The sequence below is a fragment of the Pygocentrus nattereri genome, chromosome 1 (genome assembly GCF_015220715.1).
Source record: "Pygocentrus nattereri isolate fPygNat1 chromosome 1, fPygNat1.pri, whole genome shotgun sequence".
Classification (NCBI taxonomy): domain Eukaryota; kingdom Metazoa; phylum Chordata; class Actinopteri; order Characiformes; family Serrasalmidae; genus Pygocentrus; species Pygocentrus nattereri.
In genome coordinates, this window is record NC_051211.1 from 15,581,624 (window position 1) to 15,597,307 (window position 15,684).

The 15,684-nt window shown below is 37.7% G+C and overlaps 1 protein-coding gene across 1 annotated transcript; it reads left to right on the forward strand.

The window, feature by feature from the left end:
- The first annotated feature begins 999 nt into the window (after positions 1–999).
- LOC108433466 (ectonucleotide pyrophosphatase/phosphodiesterase family member 7-like) lies at positions 1,000–15,654 on the forward strand. Its single transcript, XM_017708062.2, has 7 exons — positions 1,000–1,250; positions 1,335–1,462; positions 6,637–6,782; positions 7,504–8,136; positions 9,003–9,237; positions 12,241–12,370; positions 15,038–15,654. The coding sequence occupies exons 1-7, from the start codon at positions 1,126–1,128 to the stop codon at positions 15,090–15,092; spliced, it is 1,452 nt and encodes a 483-aa protein (XP_017563551.2). The 5' UTR covers positions 1,000–1,125; the 3' UTR covers positions 15,093–15,654.
- The last annotated feature ends 30 nt before the right edge of the window (positions 15,655–15,684 follow it).

A 15,684-nucleotide genomic window follows, 5' to 3' on the forward strand; every position in this document is an offset into this window, starting at 1 on the left:
AAGGGATATTGATAAGGATTCATTATCAAACAAGCCATTACCACTTAAATATATATAATAAAACACATGCAAAGTTCCATAAAACAATACATTTTATTGTAGTTCTACACTCTTAAAAAAGATGGCTGTTGGAGGGTTCTTTAGTAAAGAAAATGGTTCTATATAGAACAATGAACACTCAAAAAACTTTTGCCATCTTTAAAGTGTTCTTTGCATCATACAAGGGTTCTTCAGATTGATGGAAAATGTGCATGAATGTGCTATAGATGGTTCTATAAAGAACCTTTTTGAAAAGTGTTCTATATAGCACCCAAACGTTCTTCTATTGTTAGAAGCTTGACGTCGTAACAATAGAAGAACCCTTCTCAGTGCTATATAGAACCATCTACAGCACATTCTCCATCAATCTGAAGAAAGCGTTCATGGTGCAAATAACCCTTTAAACATGCAAAGGGTTCTTTGAGTGTTCATGCTATATAGAACCCTTTTCTTTACCGAAGAACCTTTAAAGGATCATCTTTTTGAAGGGTGTACTCATGAGTATTTTCTGGTACATGTGGATGTATTTCACTGTATTTCTGCAGGCGCCAGCAGCTGTCTACGTTTGTAAATCATTCACAGAAACAAAACAATATAAAAAAAACTAAATCAGATGGACAAACAGATCCATGCAATAAGAACCAGACCTCTCTGTTTTTGCTGGAGTCACTTCAGTACTTCAGTTCTCTGACAGAGGAATGTTGAATCAGAGTGGCTATATTTTCAAGTAAAAATGTTAGTTCTTCAACGCTGGAATGGGTAGATGGCCTGGGGTCTGTTCATTAAGACATGTTAACACTGTAGCTTACTTTGCTGAGATAACACCTCTCTAATCAAAAAAGATATGATCAGATGAGATAACCAGAGCAAACTTTGCTCATTAACCACTGAGACAGAAAATGAGCAAGAGAGAGAGAAGTGTGTGTGTGTGTGTGGGGTGGGGAAGTGGGGTGTACGGACAGTTCTTGAAGGGAAGCAGTGAGGGAACATCTCCACCAGACAGGTGAAGAAAGAAGCTGGACAAGTCAGAAAAGTTTGATCAATACTAACATAACTGGATGCTGAAAGCAGGTTGACTGTACAGATATGGTCATGCTGTGGGTGGTGTGTGTGTTTCTATGCGTGTGTGCACGCTCTCTAGCCGTGCCCGTGGCTGGACCTCGCATTTCAAGCCGGAGTAAAGTGCTACTGGTCTCTTTTGACGGGTTCAGGTGAGACACCGTTTAACGATTGTTGTATCATGCATTTTTACCAGCACAGTCCTTATTCACATTAAATTCACACTGATTTTTCAGGTGGGACTATGACAGGGATGTGGACACTCCCCACCTGGACGCAATGGCTCGAGATGGGGTAAAAGCCCCATATGTGACCCCTGCCTTCATCACCGTTACCAGTCCTACTCACTTTACCATTCTCACAGGTAAGAACACCCACATAGCCGCCCCCCCCTTTGACCATCATCACATACAAAACCGACTTTTCCAGCCAGTTCTCAGTACTAACACTCATCTCACCAGCATCGTAAAGATGTGACCATCAGATAACAAAGGTTTTATCGTTTATCACTTGAAAACATTTATCACTTGGAACTTTCCTTAACCTAAAAAATTAGCTCAAGTGTGTGCTTGCATTTACTCCTTCTGTTTAAAGAAATAGGAACAGAGTTTTGAATTAGAAGCACCAGTGTAAGAGCAGATTTTGACCTGAGTGACCTACCATTTTAATAGGCATAACTCATTATGTGTGAAAACAAACTTGATTAGTTCATGTCTCTGCAAGAATCAAGTGCGACCCTTTGACAGGGCATGATGCACAAATGATGCATGTCACAGGAAGTCCAAGTAACCTGCTAAATAACAAACTCACATAGCTGTGAAGTCACATGGTTTATTTAAGAACTGCTAGTAAGAGACTTACATTTCTTGGTTTTGCTGCAGTCTCACGACATGCACTGAGACCTCACAGGCTTTCATACTCTCAAAAAAAGTTCAATTTCTCTGTGTGGTGCGCTACACAGCGTCTTCACCAGGACAGAAACCAAGCTCAAATTAGCATTTTTAGCCCATTGTTATTAGCTCATACCAATAGCACCAGCAAATTTAGACCAAAATGGTTTCTTAATAAAAGCAACCGGCAGCTAAATGGCCCTCTTATACAACAGAAAATTCTCCTCAAGCTGAGCTTTTAACGTGACTGCATTCACCACTTAATACTAAGGCACACGTTTTGTAGATTTTGTATGTGTGCTGTAATGAATGCAGCACTAGGGCTGTTTCTATATTCAAATGCAGTAGAAAGCAGGCTACAGACTCTCACTCGACTCATTTCAGTAAGTCAGATCAGGTGGCTCAGATCACCAATAAGAGCATTCGTTCCCAAACATTTGGTTCCCAAACGCCTCTTCATTCATTATTTTAAATTCACAAATCATCCAAGCTACAGATATTATCTATCATTTTCCAACAAGTTGTAATCTAGTCTTTATACCATGTTTATGTATATTATTAAAGACTTTTTCAAATGTAGAACTATCAAGATGTTTCAGTAAGAAATTGCTGTCCAGCAAACAGGCTTATAGCACAAACAAGTAAGAGATGTTGGAACGCAGAAACCGATTAAATAATAATAATAATAATAATAATAAATAGAAATAGACAAAATCCATGTTAAGTGGACAGCACAGTATATGTCCTGGTTTTGTTCAGGTAATCCTTGGACAATGTAGGAAAATCAGAAAAATGAATAGAAATAAAAGGGGATAAATATTAAAATAAAAGTTCATTTTTGTGTCTACTGGTATATTCCTAATCAGCAGCACTAGCATTCCTTGGCAAAAACTACTGTAGAACCATGCAGAGCCAGTTCACAGGCCAAGAGCTAGCAGTCACCTCAGCACTCATTATCAAAAAAAAAACACATTGCTGCCACAGCAGGTTCATCTCTACAGAAACATTCTTTCTTTGCTGTCATCATGTTCGTGCATACACCCACAATATTTTGTGAAAATGAATTAAGGCTAATCTCACGTCTCGCCTGTGCTAATGTCTTCAGTGATGGGGAATCGACTCCCAAAGAGTTGCTTCTTCGACTCCAATTAACCTGGAAGTCAAGGTCAACTCTTGGTCATAAACACTTCAAATGCCTGGATTTGACTTCAGTTCCACAGATTTCTGCATACTTAAATCATTTAGATGAAAACAAAGTCATGCAGAGTCATTTGGTGTAAAATAGTCATTTGTAGAGAAACGTATCAATTGGAATTTCTCTACATTGGAGATAGGAACCAGGGGTCACAATGTCTACAACATAAATCTAACTTTTATATATACGTTTTATTTTGTATCCAAAATGACTAGCTAACCTAGCAAATGCGTGCATTGAGTTTTTTAATGCAATGTTTATTTTGGTAAAATAGTTATAAACCTAAAAAAAGGACAAAAAGGACAATAAAGGACAATATTGTTTTATAATGGCCTGCCTGTACCTCTCCACCATGAATTGATTAAAACAATGTTTTAAACAGGCACCATAGTAAAACAATGTCTCTATGTTCATAACCATTTTATGTAGTAATGTTCTGTGAGGGAACTTTAAGAGGCATTAAACTCTTCAGATGTCTGGTTCCTATAACCACCACTGTGAACTGTGACTTTGTAAGTTTCTCTAGAATAGATAATTGCACAATAAACCACTTTGAATATTGTTTACATCCTGACCGTTTCAGTATAGAGACGTTTTGAAAAAGTGGTGGACTTCTCCTTTAAAGAGAGCTAACAAGAGTACTAAAGTGTAAAGTGCTTGTATGTTTTCTCGGCTGGTTAAGCATTAAGAGAGCTCATGCAGGCCTTTGCTCTGTTCCAGTACTTACTGTTTTATTGAAAAGTTAAACATAAAAAGTGAGCTAATCTGGTCTATTGCAGCATAGGATATATCACTATCATGCATCCATTGCTTCCTTTTGTAACCGAAAGCCTTGATTAACTGCTGCTCACCATATCAGTTTCTAAGTAGGCTGTGCCTTGGAAATGCCATGCCATTAAGATTCACCTTATCACTGACCTTGGCCTTTGCCTGAACTCCTGCTTGCTCATCTGAATGATGATCTCCTGCTTACTGAGCTAAATCATATTCATTTGAACTTTCACTTATCCTGCATTTTAACCTTCATATAAAATCAAGTTGAATATAGATTAGACAAAAACATGATTACCACCATAAAAGTTAAAGTTTAGTTACTCACATGAGGAAGAAATGCTGCATAACCCCCCCAGGAGATGAACTTCAAGAGTCAGGAAACAGTGATTACCAACTACTAATGTTAAACACAAATATATTACCAAAAGATACAGAACGTACCACCGGAGTGAGTTTGACAGTTTTTCACAATGACACCAATAATCTTAAAGGGCCCATTTAATTGAAAACCTTGCTTTTTAAATAAAAGAGCTTGATGATGTAGTATGTGAACATTGTTAAAGTTTCAGAAATGTATAGTTCACTCCCCAGGCCATACAGTCTAGATGTGGACTCTGAACTGCATAAATAGGTCGTTTGGAATTCCCTGTTTTTGTCATGTCACAAAAACCAACACATTTACACATATGATGACATTCAGTCTACAGCAGGTTAGCTCCACTCATTCATGGTGAAGTTGTAAAAATTGTTTCAGCCTGGACTGCTTTTAGAATGAGTCACAATATAGGAAACCAATCAGAACAGAGATTATTTACGTATGTCAGTCTTTCTGGCACAGTAACATAAACAGCTTATTTAAAATTAAGGAATGCAGGTAATGGGCCCTTTAGGTTTTCAGTGTGGAACATATTGGTGCATATTGGCGCATATTGGCTTTATACAGGTGTTGGTTTTCCATGTTGGCTCGATAATCCAGTGTTGGCTTGCTGCTCACTCGCCACAAACGGCACTGTTGCTGGCTTCAATGGCAACAAAATATTTGGTTTAACAAGTCTTCTTCTGGAAATGCTCTTTTGTAGTTTGGTATTGCACTCTTCTACACATTAACTGAGATCTTACACATCTTCTCTAGTGCCTTTGGTTTGAGAAATGAGTAACAATTCACTTCCACCAAAATCTTGGGAATCCAACCTGGCAATAGGTCAATAACATGATTGGGTATAAAATGAGCATCTCAGAGAGTCTGAGTCTTTCAGAAGTAAAGATGGGGAGGGGTTCACCACTCTGTGAAAGACTGCACAATCAAATAGTGTAATAATTCAGAATTAACATTTCTCACAGTAAAATAGCAAAAAACATTTGCTTTTCATCGTCTATATACATATCATTAAAAGATTCAGAGAATCTGGAGTAATCTCTGTATGCAAGGGACAAGGCCAAAAAACAGTATTTGCTGGCCTTGATCTTTGGGCCTTCATATGAGACTGCATTAAAAATGGACATGATGTTCTTGTGGAAATCATTGCATGGGCTTAGGAACATGTCTGTGAAAACAGTTCAGTGCAGCATCCACAAATGCTAATTAAAACTCTTTAATGCAAAGAAGAAACTGTACATAAAAAATGCTGCCACCTTCTCTGGGCCCAAGCTCATTTAAAATGGACTAAAGGATAAGATTAAAAAGGATATGTGGAAAAGTGTCCTGTGGTCTGATGAATCAACATTTGAATTTCTTTTTGGAAATCATGAACACTGTGTCCATCAGGCTTTAGATCACTAAGCTTGTTATGAGTTCACAGTTCAAATGCCAGTATTCATGATGGTATAGTAGTGCATTAGTGCACATAACATGGGTGGCATGCACATCTGTGAAGGCACCTTTAATATTGAGTGATAAATACATGTTTTGGGAACATATGCTGCAATTCAGACAATGACTTACTCAGGTAAGGCTTTGTTTATTTCAGCAAGACAATGTCAGCCCACATTCTGCATGTATTACAACAGCATGCCTCTGTATTAAAAGAGTCCGGGTGCTAAACTGGCCTGCCTGCAGCCCAGACCTCCATGAAAACATTTGGCACATTACAAAACGAAAAATACAACAAAGGAGACCCTGAACTGATAAGCAGCTGAAATCCTATGTCAAGCATAAATGTGAAAGCATTTCACTTTCAAAACTACAGCAACTGGTCTCCTCAGTTCTCAAATGCTTACAGAGTGTTGTTAAAAGAAGAGGTGATGAAATAGTGGTAAACATGCCCCCGTCACATGTTTTTTGGAATGTGTTGTAGGCATCAAATTCAAAATGGGCAAAATTTTTTCAAGAAACAATAAAATTTCATCATTTAATTTGTTGAATGTGCTTGTTGTTTTTGTTTCTCAGTTTCAACATTTGATTTGTTGTCCTTGCACTGTTTTAAATCAAATATATGGTTTAAATGATTTGCACATCATTGAATTTTGTTTTTATTTATTTTTTGCGCAGCATCCCAACTTTTTTTGGAAATGGAAATAATACATAAATGTCTTTTCAGAGACCCCCAGAATTTTGATTTTGAGACATTCAGGGGGTCCAAGAGGTTAATTAGGGGGTCCTGGATTTCACACATTGGTTATAGCATTGCAGTAGTTTCAAAATGTGAATTATGATAAATGATACAGGCATTTATTCTGCAGGAAAATACATAGAAAATCATGGGGTGATCCATAACATGTGGTTCAACACCACCACCTCTGAGAAGAAGCCATACTACCAGACGCAGTTTGTGAATGAATGGTGGGACAATGGCAGTGTCCCCATCTGGATCACTGCGCAAAGACAGGTATCAACACCTTGCACTTCCATAGTTCGGCAGAAAGCTATGAGTAGTCATGCTAAAACATACTTCTGTTTTTGGAGTTTCCTTTGTGGGTTTTGGAACCTTCTGTGTTTACACATTTAGACAGTCAATATTACACCTGAACACTTTTAATCAGCACTGTCGTTTTGAAGCTAATGTAGCTAAGAAGTAAAGCTCATGTACACCATTTAGCATTGTACTAACTGCATGCTTGAATCATCACAAACCAGAAATAAACCAGGCTTTGACTGCTCTAGTCTTTTGACCATTTTAAAACTGTATTTTTGCCATAGCACTGTCAGAAAAAAGGTGGAATTTTCCTCCTAAGTACAAACGTCAAAATTGGACCATAAGGTCTAGTTGTGTATCTTAAAGTAATATCTTCAGCAAAAATATCCTATTACCAAATTTTCAACTAATCTCAAATGCAGCTGATTAGCCAAGACATGTTTGGAGTGCAAATTTTGCTTCTTTATTTTAGACCTGGAGCTATAAGGTTAACATTGCTAATAGACACTAGAACCCAATAGTCACTGGGTCATAACTCATCCAAATGGCCCACATAGTTTCTGTAAAAATACATCCCCAATACTTCTCTCAACCTTCTAAAACCACGTCCAGGTCATCATTAAAGTGCAGACTAATTTAAATAAATATGTGCAAACAATGCTACATGTCAACATTATGCTGTTCTTATACTCAGGGTCTTCGGGCCGGTTCCCTCCACTTCCCTGGTACAGCTTCCACCTATCAGGGAGAGAGTGCCGAAGTGAGCGAGGTGGAGCCATGGTTCTACAATTATAGCAATGAGACCGCCTGGCGTGAGAATGTGGACAAGGTGATGGGCAGCTGGTTTCGAGAGAAAGACCTTGACTTTGTTTCAATGTACTTTGGTGAACCAGACAGCACGGGTCACAAGTATGGGCCAGACTCTCCAGAGAGAATAGAGATGGTGAAACAAGTGGACCGAACCGTTGGCTATCTGCGCAACTCAGCTGCAAGCAATGGACTTACAGACCACCTCAACATCATCATCACCGCTGACCATGGTATGACCACAGTTTACCGCAACGGGCTAGTGAAGGAAATCACCCTTTCTAAGATTCCAGGATTCTCTTTCCGAGACCTGGTCTTCCACCTGGTGGATTATGGGCCCACGGGCATGCTCCTGCCCAAAGAAGGGATGCTGGAGAAGGTGTATAACGCCCTGAAGGGCGCTCATCCACACCTCCATGTCTACAAGAAAGAAGATATGCCCTCCAGGCTGCATTTCGCCAACAACGCTCGCATATTACCCATCATCCTCTGGTCTGACCCAGGATACGTCATTAACGGGGTAAGTTCAGAAACTACAGAATTTACTGTGATTTAACTTTGAGGAGAATCAGCATACAGCTGGGAGTACAATTTAGTAGTGGGCAATATGCCAGACCATTCAGTAAACTTGATTGATTTTTTTTTTTTTTTTGAGAATTTGAGTTTTGTCATTAGCATTTTACCTAAGCATGAAGATTAAAAGCACCATTGACAGTTGTCTCTGACAAAAAATATAACTTTTTAAAGTATATATGTTATGTTTACTTCAGTTGTTCTGGGACATTCCAGAATAATATGATGGTTACTCTACAAAAACTGGTTTACTTAAAACTAAGTGAGGAGGAAAAGTATTCTGAATATGGTGTGTTTTTGAGAAGTTTTTACTGGGTTCTACCCAGAGGCTACCTTTACCAGCAGAAAGACAGTATTCAATTAGAAGACAAACACGCTGATTCTTCCAGGGAACACCTCCTCAATTTATCAGCCTTGTGACTGATTGTCCGGCCTCGAAACCACACCTGAAACTAGTAATTACATTTAAGCACTAGGTTCTACAAGACAGCCTTGTAACTAACAGAGTCTAAGCTAGAGAAAGTCTCAACTCAGAGCCTACCTTTACCAGCAGAAAGGCAGTATTCAATTAGAAGACAAACACACGTATAAACAGTCAGACGTACAGACTTAACCCTGTGGATACAAAATGTAAATTGAAAGTAAATGTACTTCATTGTGTAAATCACTATGTAAATCATTTTAATCGCTTAGTAAACTAATGACTATTAATATTTTTGGTCTGTGTACCATGTCAAATGACATTTCTGTAAAGATCAAGATCTTTTTTCCCAGCTCTTATCTACATGGCTCTTTCTCTTTATGTGCTGAAAGTACTTCCCAGTGCAGTTCAACAAAGGAGAGCATGGCTTTGACAATGAGAATCTGGACATGAAGCCGTTCTTCCGGGCAGTTGGACCAGCCTTCCATAAGAATCTGGTGGTGGAGCCCTTTGAGACAGTGAACATCTATCCACTGATGTGTCACCTGCTGGGCATCACACCTGAACCCAACGATGGCCACCTGGGTGCCACTCAGGCCATGCTGATCTCCTCTGAGCCACCAGAGGGTGAGTTTCCTTCCTGAATCACTCACACTAAAAATGGCATGCTAACATTAAAGGTAACAACTCATGGATCAATTTTTAAAAATAAAAGAGCTTAATTTTATATGTAAACATCAAAGTATCGAAACATACCATTGTCTAATCCACACATTAGCTACATGGAAACTGCAAAAATTCATGAATTCATCATGGTTGTGATGTCACAAAGGCCATATAAATCAATTGAGACTGTTGTATATAACCAGAGCATGAGTTTTGGGTTAAAGGTTAAATACAACAAAAATATAGAATATAGTTCCTTTAACAATTAGCACAATGGCATTAGACTACAGCTTGCCATACTGTTCCCTATAGCCTTCTATAATCAACCAGTTTGTTTATGCTTAGTGAAGAAGTAGTAAGTCATGAGAGATTGTGCATTACAGTGATTTTACCATTATTATGGGGTAGTTTATAGGGATCACATCCATTTTAAGAATATATTAGAATTTATTTTCGGACTGTCTAGGAGGCCAGTCACGAAGATGCATTTTTGCTCACTTGCCTGAATGTCAAATTTGTTAAAACTTGCATGCACATGGGGTGCAGCTAGCCCTTAGTTGATGGAGGTAATGCACCTTAAATTAGCTTGCCAACCTCCATTTGTCCAACAGAAAAGGACCCGAGCTTCTCATGCTACACAGTCTTAGGTTGGCTAAGGCTGCAGCTGTTGCATTTCATTAGGCTGTGTGTCCTTGCTTGAAATATTATGCTATGGGTTGCTGCTGCTGCGAGCCATCAGAAAATTTTGAGATCAGGGAGCTTTAGTGGCTTCTTGTCAACTCTTCTTGGGCCGCCTGAGCATGTTCAACTGGCATTAGCCAACAGCGAGCTGCAGGAAACAGAAGAAAAGAAGAACACATAGCATAAGCAACTTTAAGTGCAGAGTAGCAGTGTTTGGTCACTAGGAAAAGGCATTTGTTCATCTAATGTTCAAATCTGTAAATGTGAAGTATTTGAATATAAAGAAGAAAACTATTTGTTTTTTTACTTTTTATCTAAAATGGTTCACAAAGAGTTAATTAAACCCAGTGATGCAAGAGTAAACAGGGAGAGTAGATCCATTAACTGCTATTTAACTGCTATTAACTGCTATTAACCCTGCTGTTGTGAATTTCCCCGCTGTGGGACTAATAAAGGATTATCTTATCTTATCTCTTATCTTATTTAGGGAAGTTTTAATGAATGGTAGCTAATACTGCATTCCCTCTTTAAGTGGTCACTTAAGTAGCCTTTTTTCCCTACACAGTGGCCAGCTAATGTTGTTTACTTTCACTTTATCTGACTGGATTTAGCTTATGAGATGGTGAGATGTGTTTTAAATGATATGATATCTGTGTATCTAAGACTGGTACAAATGTGGGGTTTAGAAAGTGTCTAGATGTAAAGTAACGAGAAGTGTGAGATTACTTTTCCCTGGAAGTAATAAGTGATCCCATTACAGTTTGAGAGAAGTAGTAATTTAGAATGGAATAATTTGAATAACTACCCCATGACTGGTCAGTGATGGGTCAGTTTCTTATTTTGGAACATAACATAGTTTTATGTTTTTGGAGCAAAGTGTAAACTTTGAAAGGTTCATTTTACACTCAAACTGTCTTGGCTGTAAAAGTGCACATAATACTACAGGCTTCATAATAATAATTCTGAACAAGTGTGGGGTTTCAGGGGTCATGCACTGACAACTGTGACCCCTTACTTTTAAAATGACTGCTTCGCCCTGGCACTGTTTACCAAAGTTGCAGAGGGGAGTGTGTGCAGCCTGGCTGTCTGACAAAACAAGGCTTGCCTTGTCTGGTTTTTATAATTACAATAAACAGTTCTTCCACAAAGCAATGCAGTTTGTTAAAAGTGGGCTGTAGTTACCAAGAATCAGGGTTTGTTAATAGCTTGGCGCATTAATACAGTTAGATAGAGTTAAACTAATGTGTGGTTGTATGTGTGTTTATTTATGTATTTTTTTTAATGTGACTTAGTAGCTCTAGAACTGTTTTTATAAAGTCACTTTTTCAAATGTGATAAACCAAGACTGCATTTTAAGGAAACATTTTAGAGTACCAATGTCCAACTCAGGCTCTATGACACTACTGCTGCAGAGTAATGTGCTCCAATATAGTTTTAGCTCACTTCATCACTAGTTGACTAGTTGAATAAACTCTAATGTATAAATCAGGAGATTCACTCTCTGCAGTGTTTAGCTTACACTCTGTAGATTGGTGTTATCAGTCTTTGGTTATTTTCTTTCTTTAAATGTTGACCTTGACATTCTACAGCACAGCATTATGGGATATGACAGTTAAAATATGTTAACATTTTAATAAAAACATTTTTAAAATCACATAAAAAGTATTTTTTATTCTATCAATCCAGGTTTTGGTTAAAATTGTACGCTAGTTTTTTTTGGATCATTTAAGTGCTGCAAAACTGAGGTGTCCACAAAAATGTTTATTGTTTATTGGTATTATGGTTTTGCCAGTTATAAGTTTTTGGTGATTGTAGGTTTTAAGCAAAGTTAAAAAAAAAACATTTGTCAGATTCTATGCATACACAGTGCCTAACCTGGTGAATTGGTGAAGAAATACGTTCCCTAGAACCATTTTGGCTAAGAGTATAAGCAGCTACTTTAAAACACACTGCAGCCCTTTAGTTACATTCACCAACAACCAGAAACCCCTCATTGACTGTACCATGTGACTGGATTAGTAGAAAATGTGACTCAGACATTTAAAACATTCTGAAGAACTCTTGATTACAGGGTGTAATATCTGACATTTAGTTTGTACTGAGACATGCCCAAGTTCTTACTTTGTAAACAAGTGTTTCAGCAACAGAACAGCAGTGAATTAGTTACACACTGTCAGCAGAGTGACATCAGTCAAATACAACACTGTAACTCACTATTGTGTGTGTCCCTCTCTCTCTCTCTCTCTCTCTCTCTCTCTCTCTCCCTCTCTCTTGCTGTTGTAGATAAAACTGCTGTAGGTGATGTCCTCAATAGTCTATTCATCGGACTGGCTGCAGTGGCTGGCTTTTTGTTCATTGTGTTTGTTTTTATTGTGACCAGTAGCGCCATCAAACGCAGAAGGAAAGAAAAGAGGTATGAAAAGATGTTTCCCTAAAAGGAAGTGCAATGTAACATTAGACAGTACAGCTGTTTGTATTATACAACCCCAATTCCAGTGAAGTTGGGACGTTGTGTAAAACATAAATAAAAACAGAATACGATGATTTGCAAATCCTTTTCAACCTACATTCAATTGTATACACTACAAAGACAAGATATTTAATGTTCAAACGGATAAACTTTATTGTTTTTTGCAAATATTCACTCATTTTGAATTTGATGCCTGCAACACATTCCAAAGAAGTTGGGACTGGGGCATGTTTACCACTGTGTTACATCACCTCTCCTTTTAACAACACTCAATAAGCATTTGGGAACTGAGGACACTAATTGTTGAAGCTTTGTAGGTGGAATTCTTTCCCATTCTTGCTTGATGTACAACTTCAGTTGCTCAACAGTCCGGGGTCTCTATTGTCGTATTTTGCGCTTCATAATGTGCCACACATTTTTAATTGGAGACAGGTCTGGACTGCAGGCAGGCCAGTCTAGTACCCGCACTCTTTTACTATAAAGCCACACTGTTGTAACATATGCAGAATGTGGCTTGGCATTGTCTTGCTGAAATTAGCAGGGACGTCCCTGAAAAAGATGTTGCTTGGATGGCAGCATATGTTGCTCCAAAACCTGTATGTACCTTTCAGCATTAATGGTGCCTTCACAGATGTGCAAGTTACCCAGTCCATGGGCACTAACACACCCCCATACCATCAGAGATGCTGGCTTTTGAACTTTGTGCTGATAAGAATCCGGACAGTCCTTTTCGTCTTTGGCCCGGAGGACACGACGTCCATGATTTCCAAAAACAATTTGAAACATGGACTCGTGAGACCACAGGACACTTTTCCACTTTGCGTCAGTCCATCTCAGATGAGCTCGGGCCCAGAGAAGCTGTTCACAAAGTGGTGAACTTCACCCCATCCTTGCTTGTGAATGACTGAGCCTTTCAGGGATGCTCCCTTTATACCCAATCATGACACTCACCTGTTTCCAATTAACCTCTTCACCTGTGGAATGTTCCAAACAGGTATTTTTTGAGCATTCTTCAACTTTCCCAGTCTTTTGTTGCCCCTGTCCCAACTTCTTTGGAACATGTTGCAGGCATTGAATTCAAAATGAGTGAATATTTGCAAAAAACAATGAAGTGTTCAAGTGTTTGAACATTAAATATCTTGTCTTTGTAGTGTATTCAATTGAATATAGGTTGAAAAGGATTTGCAAATCATCGTATTCTATTTTTATTTATGCTTTACACAACGTCCCAACTTCATTGGAATTGGGGTTGTACAGTGCCAGTCATTTTATTCAAAATACAGTGGTATGCAGAAGTTTGAACACCCCTGATCCTTTGAATTGCCTTCGTGTATGAAATGTGCTACAGGCTTGAGCAAAGGATGGGGTGCCACCACTCAAAGGTCATGTGTTGTTGATTTTGATTAGAGTGAAAATAAGCTTATACAGGGAACACACTTCAATAGGGCACTAATTTTAGTGTACAATTTCTATTTAAATGCTGATTTTAACATATTGAGGAAACGATGAAACATAAAATATAAAGTGCGCCATAACTGGGCCACATTTTATGTTTCTTTTTTTCTCCCCCATATGCTACATTTATTAAATAAGCAGTGATTGTTTGTCCTCTGTAGAGGATGTGTGCCTTGTTTCATTTAGGAAATCAGCAAATCATTTGACTGATGTACCAAACTTTTGCTTGTAATGACTGTGGCACATATCATACACAAGAGCAATTCAAAGTGCTTTACATATATAACATAAAATGAGAAAAACAATGCTTATGGGCAACTTCTGTTAAATTACTATTAGAATTTCAACTGAGCCTGGTAAACTACTTTTTTTAAACATCAAAAACATCAAAAAACATTTTTATGGTGTAATATATACATTTTCTCTGAGTACCTCACTATGCGCTTTGTGTGTGAGGTGATCTGATCTCTTCAGGCAATGCAGCCCTTATTGATGTGTTAATTGTTGAAACTCGTTGTGATAGCAATAGAAATACAATTTATTGTGTAGCCATATAATGGAATATTGACTTTCCCTGACTGTTTTAAATAAAACACTTTGAGGTGGTATGTAATTGTACTCTTGACATGTACTTACAGTGTTCTCTTCACCGCACAGTCCTTACTGTTCACATATAGAAGCTAAACTGTATTTACATGCATCCTCCCATTCAGCCTAGGATCGTTTAGCCCCACCCATTCACGTTGAAGTTATAAGCACTGTTTCAGCTTGGACAGCATTTGAATCAGAACAGATTCAACAGAATCAGAACAGATTCACTGTCTTGACTGTTTTTGGTACCTAAACAAACACATTATAAGGTGACCTTGTATTTTATGTTCCTTTGGGGGAACAAAAAATACAAGAAAACTGTAGAATTTCCCTTCAATTATTTTTAAATCTTGTTTCATGCTTTTTTGTGTGTTGTTACAAAATGTGTTATATGTGTTTTGTGATTCTTTAACTGGAAAAAAAACTGCAACTGTTCCTGATGCAGTGATTCATGCAATCCTGATGCAGCTTTAATTAATTACATTAAAGAAGTGAGTTGTAAGGTACATAGTTATAATACACTAATCACATTTTTGGACTTTCTGTTCTTTTTTTTACTGGCAGAACTAGTGACTCGGAGAAGACCGAAGACTTTCCCACAAAAGAGGCCTCCTTTTAAGACATTTAATTTATTAAATGTTAAATTACAATAGTATTTACAATACTTCCAGACATGTCATCATCCTAAACATATATTGTAAGACAATATAAACATACTGTTTAATGCCCTGCTGTAGCAGAAGAGATCGTAAAAAACCAAGTTAAAACTGGTGAGCACTCCAAACCAAATACTAATGTTCATTCATGCTAATGTCATTTATACTGGAATTTGCAATATTTAAAAACTGTTCAACTGAAGCTATTGGTATTTTAAACCTGTGTTTGTATTTTTGGGATCCAATTGAATGTATATGATTTGTTGGGCACTGTGTTTTATGTTTAGTTGTTTTTTTTAAATAATATACGTTTTATTAGCTAAACAATCTTTATCATTAAATGATGTCACTTTACATTACAGTATGCTTTCTCGATTAAAGAATCCTGAGCAACTGACCACTGATATTTTTTGTCTTTTCTAACTTGTCAAACCTCAGGAAATGCATATCATGTATCCAGGAAATCTTGTGAGGTATAGTGATACATGTTTTGCTAAATCACCCCTAAAATGGGCTATTATTAAAAAATTATATTACACATTGATAGTTATTATC

Bases quoted from the DNA above. Each gene is read 5' to 3' on its own strand.
- LOC108433466 (XM_017708062.2), top strand. From the start codon at position 1,126: ATGGTCATGCTGTGGGTGGTGTGTGTGTTTCTATGCGTGTGTGCACGC. The intron at 1,251-1,334 runs GTGAGACACCGT...CTGATTTTTCAG, and splicing joins GTCTCTTTTGACGGGTTCAG to GTGGGACTATGACAGGGATG. The intron at 8,137-9,002 runs GTAAGTTCAGAA...ATGTGCTGAAAG, and splicing joins CAGGATACGTCATTAACGGG to TACTTCCCAGTGCAGTTCAA.